Consider the following 16,300-nt stretch of genomic DNA (forward strand, 5'->3'; position numbering starts at 1 on the left):
GAGAGCATCTGTGTCTACTATTTTCACAGACCTCTCTGGCAGCAGCTGTTTTGGCCTGCAGTTGGAGTGGAAAGAGGAGGCAGAAAAGCCCACAGTTGCTTCCACCTGCATGGCGGACATGTGGATAACTTTGGGGGAATTGAAACGCAAGGCGCATGGGTAGATGATGAAGCTCAGCAATGCAGCAGATGCATAACTGAGCTTCAAACCTATTTCCAAAGTTTCAGAAGCTGCTATAGTACAGAACCTGTGCTGTGATGCCGACACACAGAGAGAGAGCTTCTGCAAGATTTCCTGTTCACTTATTCCTTGATGTGTGTGGTGTGCTGAAATCCTTTTGTAGAGCAGATCTCTCACCAGGGCACCAACCAGAGCTCACTGCACCAAAGTGAGCAACTGTCCATGTCGCATGACTTCAAATGTATCTCCAAAACCATAGGGTCTAGAAGGATGCATTATTTATAAAAACAAAACCAAAGAGAAATAAAACAAAGGAAAGTGGAAGGTTGTCAGAATCTAGGTTCCAGATGCTGTGGAAAATTCTACACATACTTGATCACAGGGAACAATTAGTCAAGGGCAGGGCAGCCCACAATGGGGTATTCGCCCCCTCGAAGCAGGCAGCTGCAATTATGGGATGCCAGGGGGCCTGCATTGCAGTGAAATGTCAAGAAGCTGCGAGAGCATTATGGTCTGTAAATGTCCCTTCCACCAGAAAATGAGCCCAGCCACGAGCCAGCTAACATATAACCCAAATGAGATCATCCAGGGGCAATCAGCCTTAACTTGTTAACAACAGCAACACAATCAGCGTCCATTGTTCCCTTTAACAATCAAGAAGTCTAATAAGGTGCAAAGTCACATGGAAAAGGCTTTTGGAAACAGCCCAGTCTGGGGGTCCCGTGAGTCAAACAGAATGGCACTAAATGTACATAGGTGGGCTTGAACTAAGTGTTGTAGTTCAAAACGTTTGAAGGGAACCAGGTTGGGGGAAGGCTGGGTTAAATTTTGGAACACCTGCTAGCATCTTTTCACACATTACGTTTCTTCGGTGTACCTTGAAGATGTCTTAAGGACATGCGCTTACAAACACGTGCATTATCGAAGTACATTTGTCAGAAAGCCATGACCGGCCACGGTTATGTCACCTGCTGAGTGTACACCTGGCGACAAACCCAGGTTTGCTGTCCTGTCATGTGTGAATCAGCCTTTTCCTTCCCCGTGTTTTACTGATGTGCATTTTTTAAAAACCCTGCATGTTGCCAATAATTTAAGAAAAAGAAAATCAACTAATACTGCTTAATAAATACATAAAAGTATCTTTTCCGGTCTTTTAAAACAAGAATCTAGAGCGTCCACAAGAGTTAAGGATGATTGTCCCTTGATTATCTAAGGCAAATCTGTTTGACATGGTATCCCACCCCCATTCTTCTTTTTACATAAAGCAGTCACATAAAAATAGTTATAAATAGAAAATTTCCAAAGGATCTTCCACCCTCCTGACAATACCCCGTCCCAACAAACAGGAAACATAAGAAAAGCATGTCCCTTTTGCTTCAAGTTCTTGTAGATTATACAGTACTCAGAATCTTTGGATATTTTACAAGGACTCCAAATCGTAGGACACTCACCCCCCCCCCGCAAGCCCTCCCCACACTCAAATAAGCCCTCAAAACCTGAAGGAAGCCATAATCTGCAAAACAGTAGCTCAGAAAGACGTCTGTACATTTAGAAACAAAAATAGTCTGACGCGGTTCTCAAAAGGTTCTGTTCTCCTTCCCCACATTGGTGCAAATAAGAGAAGTCTTTTGGTGGGTTTTAAACAAATGCAGGCAGGTTTTTTTTGGGGGGGTGATTTAATTTTCAACAGTCTTCCAGTAAGAAAAAAAAGTCTTTGATCCTTGAAAGGTCCCTTCACCAGAGGGAGCCAAGCAGTGCTGAAGGGGGCCTACGGAGAGAAAAAGAAAAGAAATTTCAGGTACTGGGAAATTTGCTTTCAGTAGTCCATTCTTTAAAGTCATGGTCCTATGGTTTTTCTATCATTATTCTTGGAAGGAAGGTTGCACATAAAAATGGGGGGTCACCTTGCCATGCTCTCTGGTAACCTCCCAGCTAGACTACTGTAATGCACAGTTTGTGGGGCTGCCCTTACAGACAACCTGGAGGCTTCAATGAGTGCAGAAACCGCCTGCTGGAATTTCAACCGATACATATTACACCTATTCTGAAAGAATTAACATTGGCCACCTGTGTGCTTCCAGTGCTGGTGCTTTAAAGCCCTAAACAGCTCAGGACCCCAATGTTTCTTCCCATAACAGATTGGCTGTGTCCTAAGATCTAGCACTCCTCTCCTCTCTTGCGTTGGAGAGACAGTTATCTAACACTGCCTCTTCTTCAGTGTTCATGGAGATGCAGCCATTGCAGTCAAGTCACTCACACACAAAACAAAATGGCAAATGTCATAAGATCCAGTGGTACCTTGGTTCTCAAATGCCTTGGTTCCCAAACGCCCAAAACCCAGATGTAAGTGTTCCGGTTTTTGAACATTTTTCGGAAGCCGAACATCTGATGTGGTTGTCGGCTATTGCTTCCGGGGGGCCTGCACCAATCAGAAGCTTCACCTTGGTTTCCGAACATTTCAGAAGTCGAACGGACTTCTGAAATGGATTAAGTCTGGCGCTTTTGTTTTTGCTATTTATTCTGTGTTTTTGTTTGTGAGGCTTTTTCGGTTAATTTGTTTTTGTGACTGTGTGGAACCTGAGTTCAGCTACTCATTGACTGATTGTGTGACTATGGCATGGATAAAAGCCCCATATCTAAAGAATTACTATCATCAGTGCAGGTAAGAAAGAAATAATAATTTTATTTTTTATCATCTACAATACTGTCTTACTTATTTTGTAGTACTGTACATTGATTATTAAGGGATGCGGGTGGCGCTGTGGGTTAAACCACAGAGCCTGGGACTTGCTGATCAGAAGGTTGGCGGTTCAAATCCCCGTGACGGGGTGAGCTCCCCATGACTGTCTGTGGACAAAAGCCAGCTCCCTCGGCCTATAGAGCGAGATGAGCACCGCAACCCCAGAGTCGTCCACGACTGGACCTAATGGTCAGGGGTACCTTTACCTTTTAACAACCAACCCCTAGCCCCTATCCTGGACTGGATGGATGCAGAGGAATGGGGGGGGGGTACCAGCTGGGTAACCCCCAAGGGAAGAACGCTCAGAGCCTGAGGTCTGGCGGTGGGTTGATGATGAGTAGTCAGAGGGAGAAGGGACGCGGGTGGCGCTGTGGGTTAAACCACAGAGACTAGGACTTGCCGATCAGAAGGTCGGAGGTTCAAATCCCCGTGACGGGGTGAGCTCCCGTTGCTCGGTCCCTGCTCCTGCCAACCTAGCAGTTCGAAAGCACGTCAAAGTGCAAGTAGATAAATAGGCACCGCTCTGGCAGGAAGGTAAACGGCATTTCCGTGCATTGCTCTGGTTCGCCAGAAGCGGCTTAGTCATGCTGGCCACATGACCCGGAAGCTGTATGCTGGCTCCCTCAGCCAGTAAAATGAGATGAGCGCCGCAACCCCAGAGTCAGCCACGACTGGACCTAATGGTCAGGGGCCCCTTTACCTTTACATTGATTATTGCTTTCATTTTATGGATCAATGGTCTCATTAGATAGTAAAAATCATGTTAAATTGCTGTTTTAGGGGTTGTTTGTAAAAGTCTGGAATGGATTAATCCGTTTTGCATTACTTTCTATGGGAAAGTGCACCTTGGTTTTGGAACGCTTTGGTTTTGGAACGGACTTCCGGAACGGATTAAGTTTGAGAACAAAGGGACCACTGTACTTCCCATGTGACCAGAGTTAACCAATCACATGTACTGTATGGGAGAGAAAGAAGTAAAGAGTCAGTATTGCACATGATTTGGCTTCCTAGCTGAAATTTAGCTCCTCAGCCAACAGTCAACCTACCAAAACCATCCATTGGATAGAAGGTGGCACTTAGTTGCTCGCTTCGGAAATGGGAGCTAGGTGGTTGAGTCCCGCCAGTCCATTGAACCCCATCCCCCAGGGGTCGGGAAGGGAGAAATACGGCCGGGCTGAGAGGCTCTCGTTGTGGCCCAGCGCGAAGGCAAATAGGCCTCCGTTCCTCTCCACATCCAGGTGCGTCCGCCCAAACAGCTTCATTTGGGTTTCCTCAAACTGGCTCTCCAGCTCTTGCAAATTCAGAGCGTTCTTGGCCCCGTCCATAAAATGCTTAGGGCTGGGGCCCGGAAGGCACATGGCCGCATTGCCAAGATGGCTGCTCATCTCCTCAAGGGCCGGAGGCACCAGGAAGCTCTTGTTGTCTGGCTGGCCATTCTGCGCAAACAACAAGCTGGCCGCTCTCCAGGTGGCCGGCTTGCGCCCCCTCCTGGGCCGGGAGATGCGGCAGCTCTGGCGCTTGATGTGGCGGTGCAGGTGGTCCGAGCGGGTGAAGCTCTTGTAGCAGAACTTGCACTGATAAGGGCGGATGCCCGTGTGGATGCGCATGTGGTTCTTCAGGTCGTAGTTGTGGACGAATTTGGCGTTGCAGTGGACACAGAGGTACGGCCTTTCTCCCGTGTGCTTCCGCATGTGGATCTTCAGCTTGTCTTGCCTGCAAAAAAGGAGAAGCAACATGATTAGTTCGGGGCAGCACCTCCGAGACCACATAACACCGGTCTTGAAAGACCTACATTGGCTCCCAGTACATTTCTGAGCACAATTCAAAGTGTTGGTGCCAACCTTTGAAGCCCTAAACGGCCTCGGTCCAGTATACCTGAAGGAGCGTCTCCACCCCCATCGTTCTACCCGGACGCTGAGGTCCAGCTCTGAGGGCCTTCTGGCGGTTCCCTCACTGCGAGAAGCCAAGTTACAGGCAACCAGGCAGAGGGCCTTCTCGGTAGTGGCGCCCGCCCTGTGGAACACCCTCCCACCAGATGTCAAAGAGAAAAACAACTACCAGACTTTTAGAAGACATCTGAAGGCAGCCTCTTTAGGGAAGCTTTTAATGTTTGATGCATTACTGTATTTTAATATTTTGTTGGAAGCTGCCCAGAGTGGGGGGGGGAGCACAGCCAGATGGGCGGGGTATAAATAAATAATTATTATTACAGTGGTACCTCAGGTACAGACGCTTCAGGTTACAGACTCCGCTAACCCAGAAATAGTGCCTCAGGTTAAGAACTCAGGATGAGAACAGAGATCATGCTCCGGCGGTGCGGTGACAGCAGGAGGCCCCATAAGCTAAAATGGTGCTTCAGGTTAAGAACAGTTTCAGGTTAAGAACGGACCTCCAGAACAAATTAAGTACTTAACCCGAGGTACCACTGTATTATTATTATTATTATTATTATTATTATTATTATTATTATTATTATTATTGTTATTATTATTCTGTTCTCTCTGAATCTGTGGCCCTCAGACTACAGTTCGCAACATCACTGATGGCTGGCCAGGTCAGCTGAGATGGATGGGAATCCACTACCATCTGGAGTCACAAGATTGGGGGGGGGGGAGGCTAGTTTAGGAACACAGTAATGTTCTGGAAACCAAGCCTTATGAGGAATGGTTGAGGGAGCTGGATATGTTTAGCCTGGAAAAGAGGAGAACGAGAGGAGATATGATAACCATAATCAAATATCTAAAGGGCTATGGAACATGGAAGATTGTTTTCTCCTGCTCTGAAAAGTATGACCAATGGCTTCACGTTACAAAAAATGAGACTCTGACTCAACATCAGGAAGAACTCGAAAATTCTATGATTCTGTGAATCAGATGGAGACTCTGTGGGCCATTCAGTGTTGATGGACTATAGCTAAAGGAAAAGAACCACAAGAGAAACACAACTTTGAAAAGAACAGTTAAGGGGGAACGTTCAATTAGAAATTGTATAAACATTGCTTTTTAATACTCCATAAGGAAGAAGAAGAAGAAGAAGAAGAAGAAGAAGAAGAAGAAGAAGAAGAGGAGGAGGAGTTTGGATTTGATATCCCGCCTTTCACTCCCCTTCAGGAGTCTCAAAGCGGCTAACAATCTCCTTTCCCTTCCTCCCCCACAACAAACCCTCTGTGGGGTGAGTGGGGCTGAGAGACTTCAGAGAAGTGTGACTGGCCCAAGGTCACCCAGCAGCTGCATGTGGAGGAGCGGAGATGCGAACCCGGTTCCCCAGATTACGAGACTACCGCTATTAACCACTACACCACACCACATGAACATCATAAAAGAATATAAATATGAGGAAAGCACTTCTAGGCCACTGCCAGTTAAACATTCTGCTCCTAAAAATGTCAACAACCAGATGCCTGTCGCAGAGGCCTTCACGTGGATCTTCACGTTTTTGAAATGTTAAGATCCCGTTTTGAATTTTCAAAAAAATAATTTATAATTTGCATTTTTGAATTCCTGTGTTTCCTCTCTGGAAGCCGCCTTGGGGGCCCCTTTTTGGTGGCATGTAAATAAACTGTAACAATCCCCAGGTGGGTGGGTGCTGCTTACTAAACATGGGCCCCACAATTTCAGTCTTGGTGACAGTTCCAGAAAGTGCCACAGCAATCGCTTGGCAACTGCTATACTGTATTCATTGGCTCATTTAGGTGTTTTGAAGCGTCTCTAAGAGATGACTGGCTAACCTTTTTTTAAAAAAAACAACAACTCCAAGAATTCTTGGGTAGCTTAATCATGGAGAGAGCAATACCTGTTCCTCCATACTTACTTTTCTTAATTTAGGTAAAGGTAAAGGGACCCCTGACCATTAGGTCCAGTTGTGACAGACTCTGGGATTGCGGTGCTCATTTCGCTTTACTGGCCGAGGGAGCCAGCGTACAGCTTCCGGGTCATGTGGCCACATGACTAAGCCACTTCTGGCAAACCAGAGCAGCGCACGGAAACGCCATTTACCTTTCCGCCGGAGCAGTACCTATCTACTTGCACTTTATCTACCGTATTTTTCGCTCTATAACACGCACCCGACCATAACACGCACGTAGTTTTTAGAGGAGGAAAATCCGTAGGCATGCCACCCGTAGGCATTTCCTCCATAACACGCACAGACATTTCCCCTTACTTTCTAGGAGGAAAAAAGTGAGTGTTATGGTGCAAAAAATACGGTACTTGCACTTTGACGTGCTTTCGAACTGCTAGTTTGGCAGGAGCCGGGACCGAGCAACGGGAGCTCACCCTGTTGCGGGGATTCGAACCGCCGGCCTTCTGATCAGCAAGTCCTAGGCTCTGTGGTTTAACCCACAGCGCCACTCGCGTCCCACTTTCTTAATTTATTCAATTGCAAAAAAACCCAACAGTACTCGGCGTAAAGACATGGGCTACATTGTCAAATTCGCACGCACAGTTCTTTTGATGGGTCTGGCTGTTAATCAACAGGATGGTGGTTCAAGCCCACCCAGGGACAGCTGTGGGCAGGATCCCTGCATTGAAGGGGGTTGGACTAGATGACAATTCTATGATTCTAAAATGGGCTAATCTAGTTGGGGACTTTACTTCCAAGAACTGGATCAAGGCAACTGAAGAGAGGCCACGTCAAACAGAAGAACTAAAAGGCTGAGGAACCTTCAACTTTTTGCCACAGTAGATGCAGACACAAGTCAAACAATGATTCCTGGAAACCATCTTAGATGCCGCAACTGGACCTCACTGTGCAGAAAGCTTAGCACACAAAGAACTGAGCGAGCAGCAAGTTCCTGGAGCCAGCAGGTGGCAGCACAAATCCACATCTCAAATCCGCATCTTTCATTCTGTTTTAAATGTAGTTAAGGGTGCTGAGAGTTATTAGGAGACACTGGTCCTCCTCAGAGAGCTACAATTCCCAGAGTTCCCTGGAAAGAAGGACTGATGGTTAAGCCACCATGGAAATGGGAGATCTGTTGTTCCCAAGATTCTGTGGGGGAAGCAACAGCATCTTTTAAAGTGGCACGATGCTGCTTTAAAGCATAGTGCTGACGGCAGGGGAGGTCCTACTATTGGGAAGGAGTCATAACTCAGTGAACACGCCTTAGATGCAGAGCTCAGCCTCCAGCATCTCTGTAATTCAGGGCTGACTTCAGGGTTGAGGGAGCCCTGGGCAAAGTCTCATTCCATGGCTCCCATGCTGATTGGCAGCGGCTCTCCAGGACTGAGGGACCCCTGGGCAAAGTTCATCCCATGGCTCCCATGCTGACTGGCTCTCCAGGGTTTCCGAAATGGAGTTTCTCCCAGCTCTACTTGGAGCTGCTAGAGGGTTGGATCTGAGGCCTTCTGCATCCAAGGCACGTTCTCTGCCACTAAGCTATGGCCCTTTCCTTAAACATGCCAATATTTGGCTTTGCAGCACTCATATATACACACAAACCGTATTTTTCGCTCTATAAGACACACCAGATGACAAGATGCACCTAGTTTTTGGCGGAGGAAAACAAGGGAAAAAAATTCTGAATCTCAGAAGCCAGAACAGCAAGAGAGATCACTGCGCAGTTTCTGGGATAGCCGCGCAAAGCCTCTTCAGGGCAGGAGTGTTCTTCCCGCTGCCCTGAAGAGGCTTCATGTTGCTATCCCAGAAGCCAGAATAGCAAGAGGGATCGCTGCACAGCTAAAGCAGCGATCCCTCTTGCTGTTCTGGCTTCTGGGATAGCTGTGCAGCCTGCATTCGCTCCGTAAGATGCACACACATTTCCCCTTACTTTTTAGGAGGGAAAAAGTGAGTCTTATAGAGCAAAAAATACGGTATTTAACTGCCGCTATATCTGAATTGTCTCTGTTATACCCAATTGCAATTCAATGTATCCCTGTTGTGTTTTAAGGTTTTCCTGATATTGTAAGTGACCTGGAACTGGTCTATGACCGTAATAATAAATTTCTAATTCTAATTTCTCAACGCATGCCCACTTTTGCCGCACCACTTCATTGGCCAGGTGCTGAACGTTTTGACAGTGGCGTCACAAGATCAGTCTGAGAAACAGGGTCACAGGGAGGGCTCTGGTGAGCGCCTTTGTCCTTTGTGCAAACTCCACCCTGTTACACAGTCAGCCCGCATGGCTTCTCTACGGGTGGTTTGCCACTTAAAACAACAACAACAAACACTTCTCTGGTGCACAGTGTATTCTGGGTGTAGCCAAGGGCTGCTGTTTACCTTGCACACAGGTTGAGACACCCCACCCATTCCCAGCTGAAACAAAGCCGGAAAATGCATTTGATCATTGTCCCTAAGAAACCTCCAGTGGTCTGCTTCGTATGCTGTCCAAGCCAAACCAGAGCCCATAAGCAGGACTTGGAGGTGATGGTTTTCTCCTGTAGATGCTCCTCATCAACTGATATTCAGAAGTACACTGTACCTGAACATGCAGGTTCTATGCTGCCATCCTGGCTAACAGCCTTTGATCTTCCACCAGAAACATGCCTAGCATCTTCTTAAAGACACATAAGCCAGCGACCGTCACCACTTCCATGCTTCAATTACCATATTTTTCACTCTATAAGACTCACCTTTTCCCCTCCTAAAAAGTAAGGGGAGATGTGTGTGCGTCTTATGGAGCGAATGCAGGCTGCACAGCTATCCCAGAAGCCAGAACAGCAAGAGCGATCGCTGCTTTAGCTGTGCAGCGATCCCTCTTGCTATTCTGGCTTCTGGGATAGCAACATGAAGCCTCTTCAGGGCAGCAGGAAGAACACTCCTGCCCTGAAGAGGCTTTGCACGGCTATCCCAGAAACTGCGCAGCGATCCCTCTTGCTGTTCTGGCTTCTGGGATTCAGAATATTTTTTTTCTTGTTTTCCTCCTCCAAAAACTAGGTGCGTCTTATGGTCTGAAGCATCTTATAGAGCGAAAAATACGGTATGTGTTTGTATGAAGAAGTCCTCCATTTACCCATCCTAAATCTTCCAAGATTCAGTTTCATCGGCTCTCCCTGAGTTCTAGCATTATGAGCTGGAAGAAAAGCTTCTGAGAGCCAGTGTGGTGTAGTGGTTAAGAGCGGCAGTCTCATAATCTGGGGAACCGGGTTCGCGTCTCTGCTCCTCCACACGCAGCTGCTGGGTGACCTTGGGCCAGTCACACTTCTCTGAAGTCTCTCAGCCCCACTCACCTCACAGAGTGTTTGTTGTGGGGGAGGAAAGGAAAGGAGAATGTTAGCTGCTTTGAGACACCTTAAAGGGAGTGAAAGGCGGGATATCAAATCCAAACTCTTCTCTTCTTTTTCTTCTTCTGTCTACCCATAGCTTTCTCGTCACCGTTTTGTGACACCTCAACCTTCACCGACCCCCTGCTGAACCATTTCTTGTTCTAGACTAAAAGATCTCCAACCCTTTGATCTGTCCTTCTAGTTTTCCAACCCTTCATTCATTTAACAGAGCAATTGTTCGCTTCTCTGCTCAGATGTAAGAGGCATCTAATTCAATGGGACTTATTCTGACAAAAGTGCGTAGCCGATCTGGTACCCTCTGGGTGGAACTACAAAGCTCATCATTCCTGGGCTCTGGCCAAAACATCTCGATGACACAATGCTGGCTATCCCTTCTGCATGTTTCCCAGCAATGCAATGTCTTTTTTGAGGTGAAGCACCAAGGACTGTACACCCCTTGTTCCCTCTCTCCCCGCAATCCATTCTCCATCACCCTCAACTTTTACACCATAAGCTCCTCCATGTATTTATTATTTATACCCCACCCATCTGGCTGGTTTTCCCCAGCCACTCTGGGCAGCTTTCAACAGAATATTAAAATACAATAGTCTATTAAACATTAGAAGCTTCCCTAAACAGGGCTGCCTTCAGATGTCTTCTAAAAGTCTGATAGTTGATTTTCTCTTTGACATCTGATGGGAGGGCGTTCCACAGGGCGGGCGCCACTACCGAGAAGGCCCTCTGCCTGGTTCCCTGTAGCTTTACTTCTCGCAATGAGGTAACCGCCAGAAGGCCCTCAGCGCTGGACCTCAGCATCCGGGCAGAACGATGGGGGTGGAGACGCTCCTTCAGGTATACTGGGCCAAGGCCGTTTAGGGCTTTAAAGGTCAGCACCAACACTTTGAATTGTGCTCGGAAACGTACTGGGAGCCAGTGTAGGTCTTTCAAGACCGGCGCTATGTGGTCTCAGCGGCCGCTCGCAGTCACCAGTCTAGCTGCCATAAACTAATAAGCTGTAGACTAATAAGTCCAATAATTCCACCATGTTCCACAGCTCAGCCCCATCCATTCATTCCAAGGTGAGCTGTACCGGCATGCAAGGTCACAGCTTGTGCTCTTGGAACCAGCCCTTCAGAAGGTTTGCAAACAGCGTGATGCAACCTGGGCAGGTCAGGAAAAAGCAATTGCCTCCCTCTGTGCACAATGGATTTGCAAATGGTCCTGTCATCAACTTGCATGTTGATACCAGTCCAAGGATGCATGAATCATGGCTTGGCATGATGCAGTCCTTAAAATAAAAATTTAAAAATCCACACAAAACTGCGGCAGCACTTTAAACTACTGCTACGATCTTAGCATTTTTTTTTGCAACGCCAGGGCACTTGGCACAAACCTGGTGCCACCATGGACTGGGGAACCCGTAGCGCTCTGGAGATTGCTGAACTGCCAACCCCCCATCATCCATCACCAGGGTTCATGCTGGTTGGAGCTGATGGGAATTGGAGATCATTGATTATCTGAATAAAAAATTCCTTCCAGTAGCACCTTAAAGACCAACTAAGTTAGTTCTTGGTATGAGCTTTCGTGTGTGTATCTGAAGAAGTGTGCATGCACACAAAAGCTCATACCAAGAACTAACTTAGTTGGTCTTTAAGGTGCTACTGGAAGGAATTTTTTTATTTTGACTATGGCAGACCAACACGGCTACCTATCTGTAATTGATTATCTGGAGAGACATAGGTCTGATTTTGGAGCCAACTTCTAAGGCCACAAAGCCATCTTAGTGGATCCCAGGAAGCTCTGCCAGACTGTAATTGGAAAGCGTCAAAACATTTTTGTTCATAAGGAAAATGAGCCTCCCAGTATAGGAGCAGTGTTACTTTAAATGTGAATTGTGACTGATGCCCACAGCGCTTCCTCAAAATTCCAGATGTGCTCACCGGCACAAAAAGGCAGACTTCGCCTTGCTAAGGGTGGAAGTTAAAGCCACCCTGTTGCTGGTGGTCTTCCTAAATAGGCATCAGGTTGGCTACTGGGGGAAATGGCATGGTGAACCTTTGATATGATCTGCTAGTGCTCTTCTTGTGAATATACTTCCTCCCTAAAGTTAAGTGTGTGCATGCTCGTGAGAAAGATTCCACATCAGATCATGGGAAGCCATAGTACAGTCATACCTCGGGTTTCAGACGTTTCAGGTTGCGTTTTTTTGGGTTACGGACCCACCAAAACCTGGAAGTACCAGAACAGGTTACTTCCAGGTTTCGGGGGTCGCACATGCGCAGAAGCGCGAAATCGTGCTTTGTGCATGCGCAGAAGCACCGAATTGCGACCCGCGCGTGCGCAGACGCGCCACTGTAGGTTGCGAACGCTGCAGGTTGCGAATGTGCACACCGCATGGATCATGTTTGCAACACGAGCGTCCACTGTACCGCTCTATTTTGCCTTGGCCAGACTGCATTTAGAAACCTGTGTCCAGTTTCCTGTAAGACCTATTGCAGTCGTTAAGAGTCGTCAACAGGCTTGTCTCAGCTATCTGCCAATCTCCCATTCCCACCACCCTTCTGAGTAATACCCCTACCCACCTTCTCACTATATAGAAGGATCTGGCAACTTCTGTTTCAGTGTATCTGAAGAAGTGTGCATACACACGAAAGCTCATACCAAGAACTAACTTAGTTGGTCTTTAAGGTGCTACTAGAAGGAATTTTTTTTATTTTGAGTATGGCAGACCAACACGGCTACCTATCTGTAATTGATAAGATGGAACATGTGCAGAGGAGGGCAACCAAGATGATCAAGGGTCTGGAAACCAAACCTGATGAGGAACGGTTGAAGGAGCCTGGAGAAGAGGAGACATGATAGCCATCTTCAAATACCTAAGGGACTGTCATATGGAAGATGGAATAAGTATGTTTTCTGCTGCTCTGGAGTGTAGGACTTGAACCAATGGCTTCAAGTCACAAGAAAGGAGATTCCAACTAAACCCCAGGAAGAACTTTCTGGGAGTAAGAGCTGTTCAACAATGGAGCAGACTCCCACAAGAGCTGGTGGACTCGCCTTTCTTGGATCTCATTGAGTCATCTAGTCATCTGCAGTGATTGGACCAGATGACCCTCTTCCAACTCTACAGCTCTGATTCTCTGATCTGAATGTGCACGTATCTCTTTGAGTTTTGTATATAATGCCCTGCACTTCTTAGGAAATCCTTACTTGCTAGGTGAGGCCTGCTGTATAAAAGAGCCTTGCCATCTTTAACAGGAGAACGCAGACCCTTGTTTATACAATGGAAATGTCTGGCAGTAGCAACAGAGAAGGTACAGTAATAGGTGTCTATTTGCACGCTAGAATATACTTCCAGCCGCCAGACTGCTGCCTGGAAAATAGAGCAGCTACAGTGAATGATTGCTGGGTACCAATGGCCTCTTGAAATTCTCTACCCTATTTGTGGAACAATATAGTGGTGGCTCCACTATTCTATTCTATTCTATTCTATTCTATTCTATTCTATTCTATTCTATTCTATTCTATTATTATTATAGGGATGCGGGTGGCGCTGTGGGTTAAACTACAGGGCCTAGGACTTGCCGATCAGAAGGTTGGCGGTTCGAATCCCCACGACGGGGTGAGCTCCCGTTGTTCGGCCCCTGCTCCTGCCAACCTAGCAGTTTGAAAGCACGTCAAAGTGCAAGTAGATAAATAGGTGGTGGGAAGGTAAACGGTGTTTCCGTGCACTGCTCTGGTTCGCCAGAAGTGGCTTAGTCATGCTGGCCACATGACCCGGATGCTGTATGTCAGCTCCCTTGGCCAATAAAGCAAGATGAGTGCCGCAACCTCAGAGTCGGCCACGACTGGACCTAATGGTCAAGGGTCCCTTTACCTTTATAGTGGTGGGTGGGGGGCAGGGTACCATTTCACCATTTTTTCCAAGGGCAAGAGAAATTCTTCAGCTGTTCCTTGGGGTTGAGGGTCTTCATGAGCAGTGACAGAAGCGCAGCTTCTTTCTTTCCCTAATTTTGTTTGAAGGCAGCAACAAAGGAGGGGCAATGCCTCTGGAGAAACTTCAGCGATCACAGAAACAGGAAGCTGTCTTTCACTCAGTCAGAACATCGGTTCATCTAGTTCAGGCCTGCCTATGCTGAACGGCTGTGAAAGTCCAGGATTTCAGGCAGAAATCTTCCCCTGTCCTGCCTGGGGGTGCCAGGAATTGAACCAGAACCAGCATCCCTACCCCCATCGTTCAGCCTGGACGTTGAGGTCCAGCACTGGGGAGCTTCTGCCGGTTCCCTCACTACAAGAAGCAAAGCTACAGGGAACCAGGTAGAGGGTCTTCTCGGTGGTGGCGCCCGCCCTGTGGAACGCCCTCCCATCAGATGTCCAAGAGATAAACAACTACCTGACATTTAGAAGACATCTGAAGGCATTCCTGTTCAGGGAAGGTTTTATTGTGTGACATTTTAATGTATTTTTAATCTTTGTTGGAAGCTGCCCAGAGTGGCTGGGGAAACCCAGCCAGATGGGCGGGGTACAAATAAATTATTATTATTATTATTATTATTATTATTATTATTATTATTATTATTATTTATTATTATTATTATTATTATTATTATTATTATTATTATTATTATTATTATTATTATTATTATACATGCAAAGCAGGTACTCTTCTACTGAGCTACGGCCCTTCCTGCCAACAGAACTTGCCAACCTGGCTTTAGAGTGAAATAAACAAGCATTGGAGCACAGTCATAAAACTAACTGCATGTGTGATGGGAAAGGGGAAAGCCCGTGCAGCAATTTGTTTCCAAACTGGCAGAGTTGGCCACAAGCGACTGCTGTTGAAATTGTTTTTGATGTGAAGTGGCAACTGCTGATTGCTGGGGGCCTTGGCAATGGGGTGCCAAAAGCCACGCCCCAGGCACGGTGCCAAATGCACACAACCAGATTGCTATAACGCTGCTACAAGAGGTTTCCCAAGCCTTTTCCGCCATGGTTGCCACATTCATGTCCCCTATGTCTACTTAGCTGCTGGTGTGCAGATTGGCTACACTGCACCAGATAAACTCAAGGCCAAATGCTCACACTGAATGTGAGTAATCCCGAAAGCAACGTTGAGAGATGTGGGGTTTGTGCATCTTTCACACACTCGAGTGGCAACCATGCCCAACCTCTGAGTGGGTCACAGATGCTTGCACCCCTTGCCAAAGTGAGCAAACAAACCAGGATGTCTTCTGTGAACCACTGTTCCCTGTTACACCCAAACTAGGAAACTATGGTTAATATAACAAGCCAGGATAGGAAGCCATGGTTGGGAGTTGGCTGCAGAAGGAGGGAGTGAAGCAGGAACAGCCAAAAGGCTTGTATATATTTCAGCTTACTGAACCGAAATCTGACCATGTGAGTGCTAAAGAGGCACATTGTCCTATGCACCCTCTCCATTCAACTCACACATTAACTGCAATATATACACAATATGAGAGGGACAAGGGTGGTGCTGTGGGTTAAACCACAGAGCCTAGGGCTTGCCGATCAGAAGGTCGGCGGTTCGAATCCCTGCGACGGGGTGAGCTCCCATTGTTCGGTCCCTGCTCCTGCCAACCTAGCAGTTTGAAAGCACGTCAAAGTGCAAGTAGATAAATAGGTACCGCTCTGGCGGGAAGGTAAATGGCGTTTCCATGCACTGCTCTGATTTGCCAGAAGTGGCTTAGTCATGCTGGCCACATGACCCGGCCAGCATGACCCGGAAGCTGTACGCTGGCTCCCTCGGCCAATAAAGCAAGATGAGCGCCGCAACCCCAGAGTCGGCCACGACTGGACCTAATGGTCAGGGGTCCGTTTACCTTTACCTTTTATACACACATCTCCAGCTAGCTAGCTAGCGCATTAGATAAAATGTAAATATGTGAGAATCTTAATGTTATGCTATATTATGGATGTGATCATTTCGATGAAAGAAAATTCTCAACAGCTTTAGATGCTGTTTCTTGTCCTTGGTACCGGATTGTTGCAACTCTCGGGGGGGGGGGGAACACTCCCTTGCCTGATCTCATTGGTTCCCACACATATCCTTAGGGGAGCGTGAGACTGGGGTTTGCCCCTGCCCCCAGCACCAGGGGCTTTCAGCAGCTTCTACAGGCCTAACCTTCTTCTGCAGAAGAACCCTTTCAAAAATCCTCCT

General features: G+C 47.1%; 1 protein-coding gene across 4 annotated transcripts in view; it reads right to left on the bottom strand.

Annotated features, from left to right (window-relative positions):
* Positions 1–764: 764 nt before the first annotated feature.
* The window catches only part of ZBTB7C (zinc finger and BTB domain containing 7C), a 246,159-nt gene continuing 230,623 nt past the window's right edge, over positions 765–16,300 (bottom strand). For all 4 annotated transcript variants that reach the window (XM_082241983.1, XM_082241981.1, XM_082241982.1 and 1 more), the window contains 2 exons: positions 3,967–4,633; positions 765–1,948 (listed from right to left, as the gene is read on the bottom strand). In XM_082241983.1, coding sequence (XP_082098109.1) covers positions 3,997–4,633 — 637 coding nt within the window. In that variant the 3' untranslated portion in view covers positions 765–1,948; positions 3,967–3,996. The remainder of the gene's footprint in view (positions 1,949–3,966; positions 4,634–16,300) is intronic.

The sequence above is a fragment of the Podarcis vaucheri genome (genome assembly GCF_965113315.1).
Source record: "Podarcis vaucheri genome assembly, chromosome: 11".
NCBI classification, from domain to species: Eukaryota; Metazoa; Chordata; class Lepidosauria; order Squamata; family Lacertidae; genus Podarcis; species Podarcis vaucheri.